This window comes from Aquarana catesbeiana, linkage group LG05, assembly GCF_042186555.1.
Source record: "Aquarana catesbeiana isolate 2022-GZ linkage group LG05, ASM4218655v1, whole genome shotgun sequence".
Lineage (NCBI taxonomy): Eukaryota > Metazoa > Chordata > Amphibia > Anura > Ranidae > Aquarana > Aquarana catesbeiana.
Window position 1 is genome coordinate 425055189 of NC_133328.1, and position 22198 is coordinate 425077386.

General features: G+C 41.7%; 1 protein-coding gene across 12 annotated transcripts in view; it reads left to right on the top strand.

The window, feature by feature from the left end:
* ZNF516 (zinc finger protein 516) overlaps positions 1–22198 on the top strand; it is a 160658-nt gene that overhangs the window by 112163 nt on the left and 26297 nt on the right. For all 12 annotated transcript variants that reach the window (XM_073631230.1, XM_073631236.1, XM_073631234.1 and 9 more), the window contains one exon: positions 2342–4246. In XM_073631230.1, coding sequence (XP_073487331.1) covers positions 2488–4246 — 1759 coding nt within the window. In that variant the 5' untranslated portion in view covers positions 2342–2487. The remainder of the gene's footprint in view (positions 1–2341; positions 4247–22198) is intronic.

Sequence of the window (22198 nt, forward strand, 5' to 3'; positions counted from 1 at the left end):
ATACTATGTCATAGGTTATTACTGGTCTTGGTTACATCTGATTAGCAATTTTTAAACGTCACTTAATGTGACTTTCTTAAGGAGGAGGCAGGAAGGGACTACTCAATAAAACTGATTATGAGATTTGAGTAACATCACAGCTTAACCTGTGTGGGTCCAGATATAGCAGTAATAAGATAAATCAGTAAATACATTTGTTAAATTAAAACTAGCTTCTGTGGTAGTGTTAAAACTGAAGTTTTTTTCAAAAAACTCAACTGAGCTTAAAGTGTTACTAAACCCACAACAGTAAAATCTGTCTGTATATGCAGAATAGCATGCTTGTTATTCTCACTGTGGAACTTAAGGGGTTAAACCTCTGCATTGTGTAAAAAAGCTCTTTGATCCTGTGTGCACAGATCCTCCCCCTTCTGCAAGGTCACTCTTGGCAAGGCCAGACAAGACACAGTGAGGGTAGTACTGCTGCACATGCTCAGTTTGGTCTCTATTGCTGGAGAGAACGTTTCCTTGTTTGAACTGAGCTTTTCAGGTCACATGGTATGACATCACACATTTGGGAGTGTATACAGATCCTAAATGACAACCCATGCCCAGTAACTAAAAAAAGAACACAGTGGGTGGGATGTCACATCTTGATTGATGGACGATCCACCTCCCATAGCAGCATGAGGACGCAGGCTGTAGTGGAAATCTCCTCCTACCTGAACATTCTATTCCATTCTATGCATTAAGATAAAAGCTGTCTGTGTGCAGTAGCCCCCCTAATACATACTAAAGTCTAATCTCTGTCCAGTGATGTCCACGAGTGTCTCGGCCTGGGACTCTCCCTCCTGATTGGCTGAGACAAAGCAGCGGCGCCATTGGCCCCCGCTACTGTCAAAGTCAGTCAGCTAATCAGGAGACAGAGGGGGTGGGGCCGAACCGCAGCTCCGTGTCTGAATGGACACATGGAGCTACAGCTCGGCTATGGTACCTCCATAGCAAGCTGCTTGCTGTGGGGAACTCAACAGGAAGGAGGGGCCAGGAGCACAGAAGAGGCACCCGAGAAGAGGAGTATCGGGACTGCTCTGTGCAAATCCACTGCAACAGAGCAGGTTCATGTGACATGTTTGTTATTTTAATAGAAAAAAAAAAAAAAGAGACTTTACAATCACTTTAAAGTGGTAGTAAACCTTAGACATAAAAAATGAACAAAGCATATCTCTCTATAGTGTGTACTTGTCTCAAATTAGGAACACTAAGAGCCGGTTCACACGGGGGCGACTTGTCAGGCGACCTAGCCGCCTGACAAGTCGCCTCCCGTTCTGTACAATGGAACCGTTCTAATCGGAGCGACGCAAGTCGCTCCGACTTAGAAAAACGGTTCCTGTACTACTTTAGGGGCGACTTGCATAGACTTCTATACAGAAGTTGTTTTGCAAGTTGCTGTGGCAGTCGTGTGCAGGTCGCTTCGGTGAGGCGACCTGCAGGTCGTGCCCCTTCTAGTGTGAAGTGTCATTTCTGTCTGCTGCATCATTCCTCTGCTACCAACATGAATCACTTCTGACACCAAGAGAGAAGAAAGTTAACAGGATGGACATCCAGCATATTGACAGCCTCAGCTCTATTACTGTGTGCTGTGTGGAAGGGGGGGGGGGCTCCCTCCAATCAGCATTCAGAGCTCTCCTCACTGAGCTCTGCAGAGTGTAATTTTAGCTCTTCCCCTTGTTTCTGACAGTTCAGACAAGCTTTATAAATTATGGACTTTGAACAGATGTAGAGAAGCGAAGACTGCCGATAAACAGGTACACATTATGTAGAAGGATTTGTTTCATCACTGTGTATCACTTGAGGCCAGTCACTTCACTGGATATATGTAAGGGTTTACAACCACTTAAGGGCTCTTCTGCCATTGTTACTGAGTTATCATCCTAGATGAATAGACCTAATGTTTTTTGTTTTTATTTCCTGATGCATTGCTTTTGTTTGTATTTGCAGATATCCACTATCTGTGGATTAGTTTTCATCTCTAGGTATGAGTGAGTTGAAATCATGTACTGTATATTGGAAGCATAGACAAGGTTGCTGCTATGTAAAAATCTTTTTTTTTTTTTTTTTTTTTTTTTTTTTTGTAAAGGACATGTTGCAGTATGAAAAGTAATTCCACAATCCTTTTCTTCAGGTTGTAGTAAAGGTTTATTTAGGTATCTTTGAAGGGGGCAAGGCCTTGTGTTTTGTACATTGAATAATTACTGTAACAAAATCTTTGTTTAAAGAATAATGTATTTTGTTTTTAGGCTGTTTATGATGAATTAAAACATTATATTGATATTTTGGGTTCTCTCTTTTTGTTTTCCTATAGTATCCTGATGGAAGTAGTTGTGGGCATACGTTTCTGAAGATCAGTCTTGAAGCTATGCTGAACAAGTAGCATAAGGCTAAGTACACAGCTCCACAGCCAACGTTTCCTTTACTGATTTAGTCTCCCTGCCTCATGCTCCATTGGTAATGGAACGAAGGAAACAGTTTGATATGGAACTACGTGAATCTGCTGCTAAGTCAAGTAAAAATGATGAAGATGACAGACCAACATGCTTCAGTTGTGTCATTTGTGGGAAAAGCTTTCCTTTCCAGAGCTCTCTTTCACAGCACATGCGAAAGCACACAGGTGAAAAGCCATATAAATGCCCGTACTGTGACCATAGAGCTGCCCAGAAAGGTAATCTTAAGATACACCTGCGAACACATAGGACTGGTACTCTTGGCCAGGTCCAGGATGTGGAAATGGGAGAGTCTCATGGAGAACTTGGGGCTTCTGAAGGAATGGGTGTGTGTGCAAGCCCAACTAAAAGCACGTCTGCTTGCAACAAAATTCTTAATGGATCTTTGCAGTTAGACTCTGAGGCAGCAGATGATAACAAGCCTGGCGACTACCATTGCATGTTCTGTAAAAACAAGTACGATAGAAAAAAAGAGCTGGACCAGCATCTTCTACAAGTTCACAAGCCATATAAATGCAGGTTCTGTAGTTACATGACTCTGCGAGAGGAGACGTTATTAAACCACATTGAGAAGGATCATATCACAACAGCAATCCCATTAAACAGGGATGGATTCACAGAGAATGGGAAAAATGATCTTAATTCAGGGGAATTTCCTTGTGAAATCTGTGGTCAAGCTTTTGGTCAGGCTTGGTTTCTTAAAGCTCACATGAAGAAGCATAGAGGATCATTTGACCATGGTTGCCATATATGTGGCAGAAGATTTAAAGAGCCATGGTTTTTGAAAAATCACATGAAATCTCATGGCCCCAAAACTGGGAACAAAAACAAACCCAAATCTGATACTGATCCAGTAGCCACTATTAATGATGTTGTTCAAGAGGAGACTATGATGACTGGCTTATGCCTCTATGAAGTTTGCGTGAAATGTGGAAACTTATTTACAAACTTAGAAAGTTTAAATGCACACAATTTAATCCACTGCAAAATGGAGGAAGGTTCTAATGAAGACAAAACCACACAAAATACTGGTTTGCAAGATGTCAGTTCGGATGGACCAGGATCAAAACCATATTTCTTGGACTATCTGAAGCTTCGGCCTTTAGAAGATTCACTGAAATGCACAGACATACATCAAGGAAAGAGAGTTCCTGAACTTGACCCAATCAATAGTTATCAAGCTTGGCAGCTGGCCACAAAGGGCAAAGTTGCTGAGCCTACAGAATATGTGAAATATTTGGGATGGGATGAAACCTTGGCAGATGCAGATGTGTGTTATGACCGAGATAAAGGCGAATACATTCTCGTCAATCAGGAGAAACGCAAACGGGAGCCAGAAGGTAACAACACCAGCAATCCAAAGAAACGGAGCTGCTCAAGTGGGGGTCGCCCAGAGAAAAGCAGCAGTGCTCAACCTGTCGAAAATGCTGTTGAAACACCTAATGAATTGGAATTTAGGCCACCTTCACGCCAGAGCCGCAGGTCTTCTCAGAACAAATCCACTGAATGCTTTGAATGTGGGAAGATATTTCGAACATATCACCAAATGGTGCTTCATTCTAGAGTACATCGAAAGGAACGTAGAAGTTTGAGTGAAAGTGGTTCGGTTACTCACACTGACCGGTATGGATCAAATAGTGAAGGCGACTCTGCTAGTAGACCCAGCAGTCCTGACTCTGCTTCCGCTCCAGAAGACTCTTTGGCTTCTGGCATTGGAGATGAAGGGGCTGATGACAGCTTTGAAGAATCGGCTACACCATCACCAGGTTAGTGCACATAGCATACTTGTTTGCAGTCATTACATTCTAAATTAAACATACTCAAAAAGCAGGTATCTGTAATTGGTGTATGTGTCTGTCCAAGAGAACATGTCCCAAGAAAACTGGCTACGTTTTATTCACCCTTAACTCAAAATATAGATAGTATACAATTGGCAATGTAGTCTTTAACCACTTCAGCCCCGGAAGAATTTACCCCCTTCCTGACCGGTGTGTTTTTTGCGATTCGGCACTGCGTCGCTTTAACTGACAATTGTGCGACGTGGCTCCCAAACAAAATTGTCGTCCTTTTTTTCCCACAAATAAAGCTTTCTTTTGGTGGTAATTTATCACCTCTGCAGTTATTTTTTGTGCTATAAACAAAAAAAATAGCAACTATTTTGAAAAAAACACAGTAATTTTTACTTTTTGCTATAATAAATTTCCCCCAAAAAAATAATTAAAAAATTAGTTTTCCTCAGTTTAGGCCGATACGTATACTTCTACATACTTCTGGTTAAAAAAAATCGCAATAAGCATTTGATTGGTTTGCGCAAAAGTTATAGCGTTTACAAAATAGGGGATAGTTTTATGGCATTTTTATTAATTATTTTTTTTTTTTTTTTACTAGTAATGGCGGCGATCAGCGATTTTTATTGTGACTGCGACATTATGGCGGACACATCGGACATTTTTGGGACCATTGTCATTTATACAGCAATCAGTGCTATAAAAATGCACTGATTCCTGTGTGAAGGGGTTAACCACTAGGGGGCGGGGAGGGGTTAAGTCAGTACTAGGGAGTGTTTTCTAACTGTAGGGGGGATGGGCTAGCTGTGACATGCCACTGATCTCTGCTCCTGATGACAGAGGAGCAGAGATCAGTGACACTGTCACTAGGCGGAACGTGGAGATGCTGTTTACATTAGCATCTCCCCGTTTGTCCTCTCTGTGAGGCGATCGCGGGTATCCCCGCGGCGATCGAGTCCGCGGGACCCGCGACCCGACTCACGGAGCTCCCGGCCGGCACGCGCGCGCAATAGTGGGAAATTCAATGGGACTTCATCCGCAAAGTATTCACAGCGCTTCACTTTTTCCACATTTTGCTACGTTACAACCTTATTCCAAAATGGATTACATTTATTATTTTCCTCAAAATTCTACAAAACAATACCTCATAATGACAACATGAAAGAAGTTTGTTTGAAATCTTTGCAAATTTATTAATGATTAAAAATGAAAAAATCAAACTAGTATTTACAGCCTTTGCTCAATACTCTTTATTGCGAGAGCAATTTTGCATGAGACATAAAGTGCTTCAAATATCAATCACCTTCCCCATCATTCTTTCCACGTGAATGGATAATTTGAATATTCATAAAAGCTAGCAAGTGACTGCTTGTAAAGTTTTTATTTTTTGTGATGCTTGTCTAAAGACAATTTAAAAAAATACCCCTGAAATGTCTGAAGAACACTCATGTAATGATTGTAACGTTCTACAACCCTCCATAAAAGAGAGAATGGTGAAATCAATGTACAGTTCAGTTTTGAATACAGTTTTTATAGTGCCTTGTTTAGAAAAACTAGCTTCACAATAATACCAACCAAACATTTACTTGTTTCAGCCTTCAAGCCCCACCAGCAGTTCATTTTGTTGGCTCTTCATTTTGGTAGATAGCGCATGTTTTGCAAGTAATCTATCAGAGGAAGTAGAACAGGTTTGATGAACAGTGTAACAGCGTATTAAGCATGCCTACATAAAATGTAGACAAGCGCCATCTAGTGGATAACATGCAGAAAAGCACTAGTGTACATAAATGATAGCAATTGTGAAGGTTGCATAACAAAATTCCTTTTCATGTTTCTACATTTTTGCTTCTAAAGGAATCCTTTTTTTTTTTTTTCCGGAATTGACCTAAAACTTCTTTTGACCTTAAAACTAAATACATTTTTCTTTTTCCTTTTTTTTGATGTTTACTGGAGAAGGTTTTTAAATTAAAAAACTTTACTCTTTAGTTAATGTGTAACGCTATAGAATCTACCAACATGCCTAAAAACGGTTTAACCACTACAATACAGGGCACCCCCCTTTCCTGCCCAAGCCAATTTTCAGCTTTTAGCGCTGTCGATTTTTAAATGACAATTGCACGGTCATGCTGCACTGTACCCAAACAAAAGATATCGTTTTGTTCCCAAAAATAGAGCTTTCTTTAAGTTTTTGATCACCTCTGCGGTTTTTTATTTTTTGTGCTATCAACAAAAAAAGCCTGAAAATTTTGAAAAAATAAGAAAAACATGTTTTTGTTTCTGTTATAATTTTTTTGTAAGAAAGTAAGTTTTCTCCTTCACTCGCGGGCACTGATGAGGCTGCACTGATAAGGTGGCACTGATGGACAACAATAATAGGCGTCACTGATGAGGCACTTTTTGGCATCATTTATGGGCACTGATTGGCATCCCTGGTGGTCCTGGGTCGTATCCCTGGTGGTCCTGGGTGGGCATCCTCAAGGGGGCTGCACTGATAATCAGCGCAGACCCCCTGTCAAGAGAGCAGCTGATCGGCTCTCCTTTACTTGCGATAGAGGAAAAGCCGATACTCGGCTTTTCCTGTTTACACTGTGATTGGACACAGCTAATCATGTGGTAAAGAGCCTGCGTCAGAGGCTCTTTACCTAGATCAGAGTTGCGGTGTGTCAGACTGACACACCACAGATCACCACACAGCGCACGATTGCGGCTTATCCTGTTGGACGTCATATGACGTTCAATCAGGAAAACCCAACCACTTTGCGCACGTCATTTTACTGTATGGCGGACGGGAAGTGGTTAAACTGTAAATACTGGTGTATTTACTAAGGGTTAGCGGGTGAGCTTGCTAATTTCATTTGTTTTGTATAATACAAGTAGTCATTGTTTCCATTCCTCACAAATGTATGATTTCCATTTAATATAGTTGGAGTTAAATGTTTGCTGAGGAATGAGAATAGACTTTAATTTAAGATGTACACCTAACAATTCAGTATATTTTTATCAAATTTTATTAGCTGCTACCACGTGGGTGTATTCTATAGTGCTTAGCACTCTTACCAGCAAGAAGTTTGCATGTTCTCCCCGTGCTTGTTTGGATTTCCTCAGGATACCCCAATTTCCTTCCACACGCCAAAGAAATGTTGGTAGGTTAACCACCTACTGTCCAGGCCAAATTTTACATTTTCATAAAAAAAAAAAAAAAAAAAAAAAATGTTTTCCCTAGAATTATGGCTCTCACTGCGACATTCGTGGCAATGCCTCACGTGTGGTACAATCACTGTTGACATATGCGTTCCAGACCTATGCGCTTGTGTACATTTGCGTGTATGCGTGAAGGGATTGGGATGCTTTTATTTTTTGTTTTCTATTATTTTTATTAAAAAAAGTTATTTTACAAGTGTTTGGTACAAACAGCATTGCAAGGTGACATTGGAACAAACTTTTTTATTTTTCATTTAACTTTATTGCTATCACAATAGGGCTAACAAGCCCCCTTGTGTTAGCTTAGGGCAGTAACTGGTCCTTTTTATGTAGACATTAGGCACCTGATATACCCCCTGCCCTCCAAAGCAACTAACCAAACACAGATCATCGTTGTTTTAGGGTTTATTCATCACAAAGAAGATCAGAAAACCAATTTCCTAACAGCCATCTCAAAAAAATGGCACCAAGATTATAGCTGCAGCCATGTTTTTGTAATAACCCCTGCTAAGAGGACGTTTATATTCATATGTCGGTCAGCAAGTGGTTAATTATGTTATGTGGTTATGTATGAATGTAAGCTAGCAGGGCAGGGACTGATAGTATTTTAAGTACTGCATACATTGTCAGTGCTTTAAAATAAAAAAAAAAAAAAATGTTTCTCTCCTATATATAATCACACACTATATTACCAGAAGTATTGGGACGCCTGCCTTTACACGCACTTGAACTTTAATGGCATCCCAGTCTTAGTCCGTAGGTTTCAATATTGACATGGCCCACCCTTTGCAGCTATAATAGCTTCAACTCTTCTGAGAAGGCTTTCCACAAGGTTTAGGAGTTTGTCTATGGGAATGTTTGACCATTCTTCCAGAAGAGCATTTATGAGGTCAGGCACTAATGTGGATGAGAAGGCCTGGTTCACAGTCTCCGCTCTAATTCATCCCAAAGGTGTGCTTTCAGGTTGAAATCAGGACTCTGAGCAGGCTAGTCAAGTTCCTCCAACCCAAACGCGCTCATCTATGTCTTTATGGACCTTGCTTTGTGCACTGGGAAGCAGTCATGTTGGAACAGGAAGGCGCCATCCCCAAACTGTTGCCACAAAGTTGTGAACATTAAATTGTCCAAAATGTCTTTGTATGCTGATGCCTTACGAGTTCCCTTCACTGGAACTCAGGGACCAAGCCCAATTTCTGAAAAACAACCCCGCACCATAATCCCCCTCCACCAAATGATTTGCACCAGTGCACAAAGCAAGGTCCATAAAGACATGGAACACGATAGAACACCTTTGGGTTGAATTGGAGCGGAGACTAAGAGCCAGGCCTTCTTGTCTAACATTAGAGCCTGACCTCACAAATGTGCTTCTGGAAGAATAGTCAAACATTCCCATAGACACACTCCTAAACCTTGTGGACAGCCTTCCCAGAAGAGTTGAAGCTGTTATAGCTGCAAAGGGTGGGCCAACTCAATACTGAATCCTACGAACTGAGGCTGGGATGCCATTAACCACTTCCTGCCCGAGGATGTCATATGGCATCCTGGACTTTCAGTGGGAATATCTGAATGATGCCTGCAGCTACAGGCATCATTCAGATATCCTCGTTTTCAGCCGGTGATTCTGTGCACCATAAGAATGATCAGTTCCGCTGCTTGATTGTTCTTACAGGTGACTGGAGGGGACAGCCCCGCCATCCAGTGCTTCTCCGGGGTCTTCCGTGCCATTGGAAAGAATCGTCTGGCTCCAGATGACGACGATAGAGATTTCCGGTCACCAGATGGTCACCAGTCATCTCTATGAATGTCGGAGGCCCGGGCGCGTCGTTATGACGTCATCCCCGGGTTTCCGGAAGTAAACAAAGCCGCAATCGCGGCTCTCAGCATGGGATCGGTGAACTTCTTTTTTTTTTTCTTGATCTCATGCTTTCCAACCTGGAGGAGAGATGTGGGGTCTTATTGACCCTGCATCTCTCCATAAAGAGGACCTGTCACGAATGATTCCTATTACAAGATTGTTTACATTCCTTGTAATAGGAATAAGCGATCAAAAAAAAAAAATTTTGTAAAAGAAAATAAAAATAAAAAAAATAAAGTAAAATCTAAAATAAAAAGTAAAACGTTCCTGTGCCCAGCAGTAGCTCGTGCTCAGAAGCGAACGCACACGTTAGGCCTCTTTCACACTAACGATCCGTATGTCCGTTTTTCATCCTTCCGTTTTCGGATGAAAAACGGACATACATGAATCTCTATGGAGCGTCGGATGTCAGCGGTGACATGTCCGCTGACATCCGACCCGCTCCGATCCGAAAAGTGTAACGGAGGAAAAACCTACTTTTCCATCCGTTATCGGATCGGGTGACGACGGACACTACGGTCCGTCATCATCCGATCCCCCCATAGGGGAGAGCGGCGCTCTGACAGGTCCGTCGCTGCACAGTGTGCAGCGATGCACCTGTCATCTTCCTGCTCAATGGGGATCGGCAGAGTGATCCCCGCTGAGCAAGCGGATATTCACGGGGCGGATCATCACTGATCCGCCCCGTGAGAAAGAGCCCATAGTCTCGCCCACATATGTAAACCACATTCAAACTACACATGTGAGGTATCGCCACGTGCGTTAGAGCGCGAGGAACAATTTTAGCTCTAGACCTCATCAGTAACTCTAAACGTGTAACCTGTAAAAAATGTTAAAGCGTCGCCTATGGAAATTTTTAAGTCCATGAGTGTGCGCAGTTTTAAAGCGTGATATGTTGGGTATCTATTTACTCGGCATAACATCATCTTTCACATTAAAAAAAAATTGGGCTAACTTTACTGTTTTGTTATTTTTTAAATCATGAAAGTTTTTTTTTCCAAAAAAAAAAACACGTTTGAAAAATTGTTGTGCAAATACAGTGCGAGATAAAAAGTTACAATGACTGCCATTTTATTCCCTAGGGTGTCTGCTAAAAAAAAACATATATAATGTTTGGGGGTTCTGACTTCTCGCAAAAAAATATGATTTTTACATGTAGGAGAGGAGTGCCAGAATAGGCCCGGTATTGAAGTGGTTAAAGTTCGTGTGTAAAGGCAGGCGTCCCAATACTTTTGGTAATATAGTGTGTATGTACACACACGTAATATTCACCACACAACCATAGTGTGATATTCTTCAGTGTCACACGTTTGGCTTAAGATGCTTTTTAGGTTTACAAACCAAACAGATGTTTTAATTTTTTTTTTTCTTGGCCTCATGCACACTGGACGCTTTTACAGCTGCTCCTAGGGATGTCTGGCCTTTTATTTATTCTTTTCTCTGCCTCGAAAATCCCCTCCATTCTAGCATATGTGCCCATAAACCTTTAAAGGCATTTAGTGGCAAGAGAGTTTAGAGGCAGGGATAGAAAAAACCCACCGCCAGTCAACCCAGGAGCAGTAGCATTTTGGCAGAAACAATTGCCTGTAAAAGCTTATTAAAGCTAAGCATGTTTAGTGCTTCAGTGCATTTATTTCAGTGGCCAGTGTAAATTTTTCTGGCCAATGAAATGAACACCCAAATGCTTGATGTGGGTAAACGCTTCTTAACGTGTTACACACTTTTACAAGCGTTAGCCTTTTTTTTGGCCAAACACTGTTGCCAGGAGGAGGCTTCTAGGAGAGTTAAAGAAAACATCCAGTGTGCATGAGGCCTGTCCTCATGCACACTGTGCATGTCTATATATCCAAATCTGCACACATGTTCCTCGTCGGTGACTCACAAACCTGTGAAATTGTTGGATGAGCATTACAGTTAGGTAATTGTCCTTTTCCAACAAAGGGGACAGCATATATAAGAATGAATGTTTTCTCTGTACAGGTTTCCACTAGAACTCTCATGAGTCTTATGCTCCGTACACACGGTCGGATTTTCCAATGGAAAATGTCCGATCGTAGCGTGTTGTCGGAAATTCCGACCGTGTGTGGGCTCCATCGGACATTTTCCATCGGATTTTCCGACACACAAAGTTGGAGAGCAGGAGATAAAATTTTCCGACAACAAAATCCGTTGTCGGAATTTCCGATCGTGTGTACACAAATCCGACGGACAAAGTGCCAGGCATGCTCAGAATAAATAAAGAGATGAAAGCTATTGGCCACTGCCCCGTTTATAGTCCCGACGTACGTGTTTTACGTCACCGCGTTCAGAACGATCGGATTTTCCGACAACTTTGTGTGACCGTGTGTATGCAAGACAAGTTTGAGCCAACATCCGTCGGAAAAAATCCTAGGATTTTGTTGTCGGAATGTCCGAACAAAGTCCGACCGTGTGTACGGGGCATTACAGTGTAAGTTCACCTTTACAGAAAGGTGACCTGCAGTGCGGCGATCTCCCGTTCTGAGCCTCATGGCTCCAGCGCTTAGAAACCCCCTTAGCTTTCTCTCTTCTTCCCCGCTGAGAGGACGGGCTACGTGTGTTCTGATTGGTCAGCGCCGCCCATTTCATGGCGCCGACCAGTTAGAATGCTCCTAAACGTACCTCCTGACTGGGTATGTTTTTAGGGGATTAAGCTCTGGGAATTTCTAAGCCCTGGAGCAGTGAGGCGGCTAGGAGGGGGTCCTGTGTAAGTTCACCTTACAGATTTTTCTGTAAAGGTGAACTTACCCTTTAAGCACTGAAGGTTTTTACCGTGATGTCTTCTTTTTTTTTTTTTTTTTTTCTTGATACAAGTTTATAATAATTAAATTCTTTGTTTTAACGCAGGATGATGCTAGTCTAGTCCTTTTTGCTGCATGTCTATATATTGAAAATTCCTCAGAGACCACTTCAATTAAAACACCCACCTCACTCAAACTTACCTTGCCACTGATCCCCCTGCTGCTCCTTTTGTCACAACCAGCACAAAATGCCTTGTGCTGTGTGACATCGGTCTGTCATGTGACAGTGCTTGGGCCTAGTGATTGGCTGCTAGACTTGAGCTGTTCACAGGAGAAGGTCCTTAATTTCCCCATACACAAAAAAGCGTTTAGGCATGGTCACCAGCTGAGTGAAAGGAAGGAGCAGAAGAGGACTGCTGACAAGGTGAACATAGTGGGTTGGGACAATGCCCCTTTGTCCTGAATTGCTGAAGTGACAGTATCTCTTTTAGGGATCACGATATCTGGGTTTTCTCCCTAAAGCAAAAGCTCACCTAGTGTAGAACACTATTTGGTTTGGTTTGCTGCTCATAACTTTTTAATTTAGGATTACAGATGTGTTTAAAGAAAAGGACTTTTTCTTGCCCGAGTATTTTTTTTTTGGGGGGGGGGGATACCACAATCAAAAGTATAATTTTAAAATAACTGGCACTGGGTCTCTCATTACTAGGGTGGTGGGGGGATTTCAAGTGATATGGACATTCCTGCAGCCAGATAGATTCCAAAGAGCTTGATCACTGACACCCGCTCTTCTGGTACTGGACGTCTTCAAAGAACCAGGCCATGCTTTACAATGAGGTGGCAAAGAATCCTATGATGACAGCTAAATAATGGCAGGCATTTTTTCCTCTTATTAACTCCTAACCACAAAGTTGGATAAACGATGAAGGAAAGTGGTAAGGGGCAAAAAAAGAACTTTCTCAAGTTTGCTTAATGAAGAACATACAGCAGAAGTTAGTCTTGTTAAATCCTCCAGGGGACCCAGTGCGCTTGTCCCCTATTAAAATCAATGATGTGGTTTGTAAATAATACACAGCCTCCCGCAGCCCCCCCTGTCCATTCAGCCAGACGTCCATCTTCTTTGTCCAGCTTTATTGAATAGCAGTGCGAAGGGATAGCTTTCTGACAACACTACTAAGAAACCACAGCACCATTTGTAACGGACAAGTGCTATGTGCACAGGGTCCCCTGTGGTATTCAACAAGCTTTATTAATTGTGTTGAGTTTTTTTCTTTAAGACCACCAAGATGTTTTAAAATACCACTAGAACAATTGTCAGTAGACAAAAGTAATATCCTTTGGTAAAGATGTTATTCCAAACCCAAATATATTACATGTCTGTAATAGTTTGCCTAAATTGTACAAATAATTATATTCATAATTACATATTGGCGTAAGATGAATATACTGTATACAACAGCAAAGAATGGGGGCCTTATCCTTGTTCTGCTATTTTGCAGTGTTTTGTATAAATCAAAAAAAAAGAAAAAAAAAAAAAAGTTAAGCCTGCTTTTCATTTGGCCAAGGTTTGGTCACTGGATTTCATAGCTGTATTGTATTTTCTATTTAATTTTTAAAACCCCAGTTTTAAGCAGTTATCCTACTTTTTTAAGTGTTTTTTTTTTTTTTTTTTTTTTTTTTTTTTTTTTCATGGCTTATATACTGAAAATATTGTAATTGTTAAATGTGTATTCACAGTATAGATGAATTCACATTAATAATAATTATTATTGTTATTTGTTTTTTTTTTTATTTTAGATGGCTAAAGCCAGATTTTTATATGTATTGAGTGTATGTTGGAATTATTTCTAAATTGTTGTTCATTGAGTCAGCCAGCAAGTGGCAGTAGAATTCCACGGTTTTCTTTTTTTCTTTGTTTATGGTTTACATGGGTGGTTGCTTAAATCTGTTTTTCTAATTGAACTAAAAGGAGGCAACTTCACATCCAAATTCTTTTTTCTGTCTGTATAATTTGAGGATTAGAATTGCTGCCATTCTACAAATTTAGGTTCAATACATAATTTTATTAATTAAAAAAAATAAAAACATCCAGTTTAACATATACCACATATGTCCTACATACCTGAATATCTTGCATGTACAGTAGACCTAAAGTAATAATTTCTGCAGTTTAAATTTAGTTTTTTCATTTAAAATAACTTTTAAAAAAAAATACATTTGAAAAAGTAATAATTAAAAATCGTTCCAAGCAACACAACAACTGCAAAGATGCATCAAAAATGGCCTAGACACCGTGCCAATCTATTTGACTCACTGGTGAATTCTTTAATGGAAAACTCAAACCTCTAGGTCTTGAGTGGCTCTTCTGGCCCCCCACAATGCAGCGCTCAGTAATTGATGGAGAAAGCTTACATTTCAGTATTTCTCCATAGAAAGCTTCTAAAATGAGATTTGACCTTCATCTACAATATTCTTTTAAATCAGGAGTAGTTCTTAAAGTTTTGCTGCAAAAAAAAAAAAAAAAAAGCCCATAAAAAAGCCTTTTATATAGACATACTCTTGCAGCTAATGGAGCTGCTGCAGGAGAAGCAGACATCTCCTGGCCCACACATAACCACTGTGTCCTGTAGTGATGTAACTGATTGAACCACAGCACACAGCCATCCAGCACTCCCTAAAAATGTCTTGGTGGCAAAGAATATGCCAGAGGCCATCACTGTGTGAGAGAGATCTGAGGATTAAGTGAGTTTTAATTAAATAAAAAAAAATGTTTAGTACAGACTATAACGATATTCTAGAACTGTAGAAGCAATGTGTGATGAGACTGAAGCTAAATGGGGAATGTGTTTGGAGATAACAGAACACTGTGTGCCAACATCAAAGCCACATGCCAAATTAATGACCCCTCCCCAGAGTACCACCACCTTACATCAGAGTCCACATAGTCCTCCTTCCTTACATCAGAGTCTGGCAGAGTTCCTCCTATACACATACCATCATCACTGGCGGCTGGCTGGAGGGCTAAGGCACATTAAAAAAAATCCTCTTGTTGGCTTTGAACTATGCATGTGCAGTCCTAGAGCCAGCTGATTAGTGAACTGCCAGGCACAGTTTCAACTCGTGTGGTGGGGTGTGAAAATATAAGCCACGGCCGATAAGCACTGTGATGCCACTTTGCTGGCGCACACCTGGACCCGCCCCACTGCCTGATCCAGCAATTCTATAATCAGCTGGCTCCAGAATGCTGCATATCGACGAGGCACTTTTTCCCTGTCCACAAATCTTTATGGACAGGAGAAAAATTCCCTTTTTTTTTTTTTTTTTTTTTTTTTCTTTTTGCCAACCATCTATATATTTATGGATGATTGGCAACACGGGGCTGGGAGTGTTCACCTGCTGCTACTGTGATCCTTTGTTTTGTGGCTGTGGCAGGTATTATACCCTGTGTTGCTTTCTTCCAAATTTTAATCCACGTGTGGGCAGGCTGGTGTACAGATGTCGATCTACTGATTGATTTCTGTACAACCAGGGGAATTGGATGGGGTTTTTCTTTTTTTCTTCCCATAAATTTATGGATAGCTTCTCCTTTCCCATGGATGTTTACAGACAGGAGAAATCGGGCTGTTTTTTATAAACAGTCCATAACTTTATGGATGATTGGCAAACCTGATTTTGTTAATGAGGTTTGTTTTCAACATTAGCAAAATAAGTAAAATCCATAACAGAGGTACTCAGCTTGAATTTTTTTTGATCACCTGAAAGTTTTCAGCTCCTTGTAAATTTAAAGTGGCCATGCATTAGTAGTTGTAATGTGGAGAAAAGTATAGATATTCTGGTCTGCTAGCATTTAAAAGTGAAGTTTGGGATTTAAAAAAGACATTTATACTTTCCTAGGTGGATGCAGCAGTGATCCGATGCTGCATCTGTCCCCCACCAGCTCTGTAGTGAGAACTGAATGAACAAACACCACTGATTGTTCAGTTCTCTCCCTCTGCACTGAGCAGAGCCATAACTGTCAGTCAGCAGCTCTCTGCTCTCCTCTCCAGTGCTCAATGGCGCACTGGACTGTGGAAGGGACAGGAGGGACTGGCTTAGGCTCTTAGCGGATTGCTGAGAGGCTAGGCAAGGTGCCAGCGCAGGCTTCTGGACAGATACCGACCATATGGTTGGAATCTTTCCTGAGCCTACACTGGCTGAGTGATGAGAGCCGCTGTTGAAAATGGGCCTCAAATGGGTTTATGTTTTTTGACTAGAGCTGGATTGCCAGCAAGGCAACATAGACTTGACAGAGGATATTTTTTTCTGTGCTGGCTGGTTTCAGTCCTCTGGTGCTGTCATGGAAGTCCCTGAGCCAGTGGACTCCTGCAAAGTCAGCAGAAAAAGAGGAACACCCAGACAACTCTAGATGGCACATTGGATAAGAGGTTTTTAGAGAGTTACCTGTTCTCTCTCCCGCTTTTCTCAGTGACAAATGGACTATGTGAATCTGTTGCATTAATAGGACTTATTCTTGCAAGAGCTAGTTCTCTTACAGCAGGGCTCGACAAACCCCGGGCGCCAGGTCGCATTTGCGACTAGAATTAGCGACCTGGCGCCTGGGGCGGCACAGCTGGGGATATCCTATCTCCGTGCGGACTCCGACCCTCCCCCCCCCCCCCTGCGATCGCGTCGGGCCGCCGGTAATTGAGGCCGCGGCTTTGCGGCCTTCTTCGGTCCTTCTGGAATCTGGCGCCATCTTGTGGTGGCCGTTGGTATTACAACCAGCAATGCTAATGGATAATGGATACCTGCCTGTTTTCACTACCCGCCCATCTCCTTCCCAAAGTAGAGAAGAAAGTGAGTGTGGGGATAGCCCTTTTTTTTTTTTTCTTAATAGCTTTTATTTTTATTTATTTAAATTTTAAAGTAAAAACTGTTTTTTTTTTTTTTCTTAATTAAAATTAATTTATTTGTTATCTCCCTGCTTGGCCCCTTTCCCACAGGCTGTCTGATCAGGTTCGCCTGTCCGTTTTTCAGGCGGACCTGATCGGACCCTTAGAGCGCTTTCACACCGAGCCGCGGGGGGCGTCGGCGGTAAAGCGGCGCTATTTTTAGCTCCGCTTTACCGTCGTTTTAGTGGCGCTATTCGGCCGCTAGCGGGGCGGTCTTTCTGTGTAAATTTAAGATTAGTTTTTTTTAATATGGAAAATAAAGCTTTGTCGGTCATTTAAAAAAAAACCTGGCTCCTAACTTTTTTAGCTGGCTCCTAGATTCCAAGAAAATTTGTCAAGCCCTGTCTTACAGTATTATTTTACAAGACAAAGACGCTCTTATTGGATTGTAGGATGACTGGGGAGTGGGGGCATGGCAGGACTCTACAGCCCTACACTTTTATGAGGGCCCTCTGTGTAAGCACAGCCAGCATTGAATATGTTTTTGGCCAGAGGATGTAAACCACGGGGTATTTTGTAGCAGTTGGCTGGAGTGGGGGCTTACAAGAGAGATTTGTTCAGTATGACTAGGACAAAAAGGCTAGTGTAATTTTCATGAAATGCTCCTATAGATCAGATTATTTGATTTCAGCACAGGTTTTCTTATTTGGTGGGAAAATGTTTTTTATTTTACTTTACATTATTGGCATGGGAGTATTATTGCCTATAGCAGGGGTAGGCAACCCTGAAGATGGGGACATCTGCCTGAACAACATAGAAGAGTCCAGGGGTCAACTAGTAGGTGGCACAGAGTTTGGGGGTCCCTGGTAGGTGATGCAAAGTTCTGGATGCCCCCCACGCGCTGAAGCAAAAGTACCCCCTTTTCTGAAGAAGCATCTCCTCCCTAATTTAAATAGCACAGAATCACTATTTTCTTCTTTTGAAATGTACCCACAGACCTCAGATGCAGAGACCCAGCAAAGTCAAGTCTTCCCAGGTTGTAGGATATTTCTCAGACTTATGTGTCTTTATAGAAATAAAATTTATAAATTATTAAATGTATTATTGAAAACACGGGTCTCTGTGTTCTATGACACTTCAGAGGAGGAGTCTACAATTTTCTGCAACTCTGCATTGCTGTTGTGAGCTGAAGTCTAGGAGACCGTAAAAGTACGGTCAGGAGCTGGTAGAGCTGCACGATTCTGGGGAAAAATGAGAATCCCGATTTTTAATTTTTTTCCTTTGAATAAAGATCACAATTATTTCACGATTCTTGCGGCGTAACATCATCTTTCAGATTATAAAAAAAAAAATGGGGCTAACTTTACTGTTTAGTTTTTTTTTAATTCATTAAAGTGTATTGTTTTCCAAAAAAATTGCATTTGAAAGACAGCGGCACAAATAGTTTGACATAAAATATTGTAACAACCACCATTTTATTCTCTAGGGTCTCTGCTAAAAAATATATATATAATGTTTGGGGGTTCTAAGTAATTTTCTAGCAAAAAATTATTTTAACTTGAAACCAACAAGTTTTAGAAAAAGGTTTAGTCTTTAAGTGGTTAAACTTCAATTATTTACAGACCGAAGTTCATTGCTTTTGATATAAAGAACAAAACATTACAATGTTTATAGTTAGCTCAGCGCCTAAGGAATGTTTTAAAACTTGGCAGACTGCGCTTTTTTTTGTTTGTTTTCTAAAGCTATCGACTTGAGCAGAGAACTCTGCATAGAATTGGGAAAATGCTTTGTTAAGAATGCGAGGGGGAAAGAATCCTAACGATTAATCGTGCAGCTCAAGGAGCTGGTGGCATGGTGAGATCACAGTCTGCATGGCAGAAGGCTGCGTTTGACCAGTAAATCATTATTGACCAGTTTCCGACCCCTAGCCCATAGCATTATTATGATAGTATTTATTGCTATGACTAGTATATATTTTGTTTAAGGTAGTGTTGGGCTTGGGTTAAGGAAAATTACTGAAATTGTATTGATACTCCAGTTACAAAAACCAAGCCAATTACCGTATTTATCGGCGTATAACATGTACTTTTTTACCCTGAAACTAGAGGGTAAACTGTGCCTGTGTGTTATATATGTTGCCAACGTTGGGGTATTTCGCGGTCCACCCTGGGTGCCACCCATTGGGTGTCAGGCCAGCCGCCCCGCCTCTCCTGGCCCTGAGACAGTGCTGCCATACTTTAAAAACTTTAGAAAACATTACTGCCAGCCCTTTCTTATAAAACGCTCCTCCTGTGTCACTCTCAATATAAATGGAAGCCTATAATACCTCAAGTAACGCAGCTCGTTCTGGCCGCTCTCCTCCTCCCACTCTGCCGCCTCCTCGAGTGTAGCTTTTGATTTGAGGAGGAAGAGCGGTCATATGACCATCAATGAAACAGAGGCGAGTCAAATGACCGGGTCCACGAGAGAGCGCCGTTAATTGAGGTACAGTCAGGTCCATAAATATTGGGACATCGACACAATTCTAATCTTTTTCGCTCTATACACCACCACAATGGATTTGAAATGAAACAAACAAGATGTGCTTTAACTGCAGACTTTCAGCTTTAATTTGAGGGTATTTACATCCAAATCAGGTGAACGGTGTACTTTGTATATGTGCCTCCCACTTTTTAAGGGACCAAAAATAATGGGACAATTGGGTGCTCAGCTGTTCCATGGCCAGGTGTGTGTTATTCCCTCATTATCCCATTTACAAGGAGCAGATAAAAGGTCCAGAGTTCATTTCAAGTGTGCTATTTGCATTTGAAATCTGTTGCTGTCAACTGTCAATATGAGAGCCAAAGAGCTGTCACTATCGGTAAAGCAAGCCATCATTAGGCTGAAAAAACAAAACAAACCCATTAGAGAGATAGCAAAAACATTAAGTGTGGCCACATCAACCGTTTGGAACATCCTTAAAAAGATAGAACGCACCGGTGAGCTCAGCAACACCAAAAGACCCGGAAGACAACTGTGGTGGATGACCGAAGAATTCTTTCCCTGGTGAAGAAAACACCCTTCACAACAGTTGGCCAGATCAAGAACACTCTCCAGGAGGTAGGTGTATATGTGTCAAAGTCAATAATCAAGAGAAGACTTCACCAGAGGAAATGCAGATTCATGATGTAAACCATTGGTGAGCCTCAAACAGGAAGGCCAGATTAGAGTTTGCCAAACAACATCTACAACCCCTGGCAAAAATGATGGAATCACCAGTCCCTGAGGATGTTCCTTCAGTTGTTTATTGTTGTAGAAAAAAAGCAGATCACAGACATGGCCAAAAACTAAAGGCATTTCAAATGGCAACTTTCTGGCTTTAAGAAACACTAAAAGAAATCAAGAAAAATAATTGTGGTGGCCAGTAACCGTTAAGGGAAGGAAGTGGAATGTTATGCAATGGTCAAGTCAATCACCTGACCTGAATCTGATTGAGCATGCATTTCACTTGCTGAAGTCAAAACTGAAGGGAAAATGCCCCAAGAACAAGTAGGAACTGAAGACAGTTGCAGTAGAGGCCTGGCAGAGGATCACCAGGGATGAAACCCAGCATCTGGTGATGTCTATGTATTCCAGACTTCAGGCTGTAATTGACTGCAAAGGATTTGCAACCAAGTATTGAAAAGTGAAAGTTTGATGGAGGATTGTTAATCTGTCCCATTACTTTTGGTCCCTTAAAAAGTGGGAGGCACATATACAGACTGTTGTAATTCCTACACCTTTCACCTGATGTGGATGTAAATACCCTCAAATTAAAGCTGAAAGTCTGCAGTTAAAGCACATCTTGTTCGTTTCATTTCAAATCCATTGTGGTGGTGTATAGAGCCAAGAAGATTAGAATTGTGTCTATGTCCCAATATTTATGGACCTGACTGTATATAGAAGCCTTGTTTTATGACAGTGACACAGAATGAGCGGTGTATGAGAAGGAGCTGGCAGTGATGTTTTCTCAACTTGAGAGTAGGCTGGCAATGCTGTCTGCAGGGGTGGGGACTTTATAATGAAAGGGGGCTGTGAACTGTGCTGTGCGGGGGTCCATGTGCTGTGCAGAGCTGTGCGGGTGGATCAGTGTGCTGTGCGGGGGGGGGTTCCTTGTGCTGTGCGGGGGGGGGGGGGGGGGTCCGTGTGCTGTGCAGGGGGCTGTTGAAAGTTTTTTTCCTGAAACTTCCCTCTTAAAATTAGGGTGCGTGTTATACGCCAATAAATATGATTTATTAGGAGCAGAAAGGTAACTTGCTGGTTTTTGATATATGCAGTAAGCAGACTTGCTGATACTCATACCTGTTACTTTTCTGAAACTTTAAAGGGCACACATCCCTTCCACAGTCCCAATTACATGGACCACAAAGATCTAATATGCAGAAATAGATTGGCTAAACCACATAATTGCTTTTTATGACCTCTATTTTTCCTTTTATATTGGCTTTTCAAAATGATCAAATGCAATATTCTAGAGGTTGTATAAAAAGTTTGGTGCAGCACAACATTTTTGGTAGTAAAATAGTGTCTACAAATTAGACCAAAAAGAGTGACAACTGAACCTACATAAGGATTTGGTCTGAAGAGGGACAGTCCTTCCAAATGAGGGATAGTTGGGAGCTATGCTGATACTAGCCAGAAACTTGGTTTCGAGTTCATGTAGTCAGAGCTGTGCAGTTATCAAAACTCTATGCCCAGTCTGTGAACTGTAGTATCCAGTCCATGCATTTACATTGGTAGTAATATGTGCAGTGCAAAGCCTGGGGAGAGCAGAGAAAAACAGGCAGTAATGCATTGAGGACCTAGGAATTAAGACTATTGTCTGTTACGCTACATGAAGTTTCTTTGGTCTCACATATAGGCAACAAAAGCTTTTTCTGTAAAAAAATAATTTGCCTAATATAAAACAATCATATAACAGGAATGCAGTTTAACCCCTTCCCGCCGACCGTACGCACATCTGCGTACTCGGCTTTCGGGGGTTATACCGGGATGATGCCCGCAGCTGCAGGCATCATCCCGGTACCGTTGTTTCGAGCGGGCGATAAGGTGGAGCGGGAGGGGACATCCCCCCCCCCCCTCCCGCTGCCTCCCGCCGCTCTTACCGGGCCTCCCGTGCGATCGGGAGGCCCGGTGTCCAATCGTCCTCCTCCGACGTCATGATGTCACTTCCCGTTTACTCGGCTGCCAATGGCACCGAATTTAAAAAAATACACAGTATTCAGAA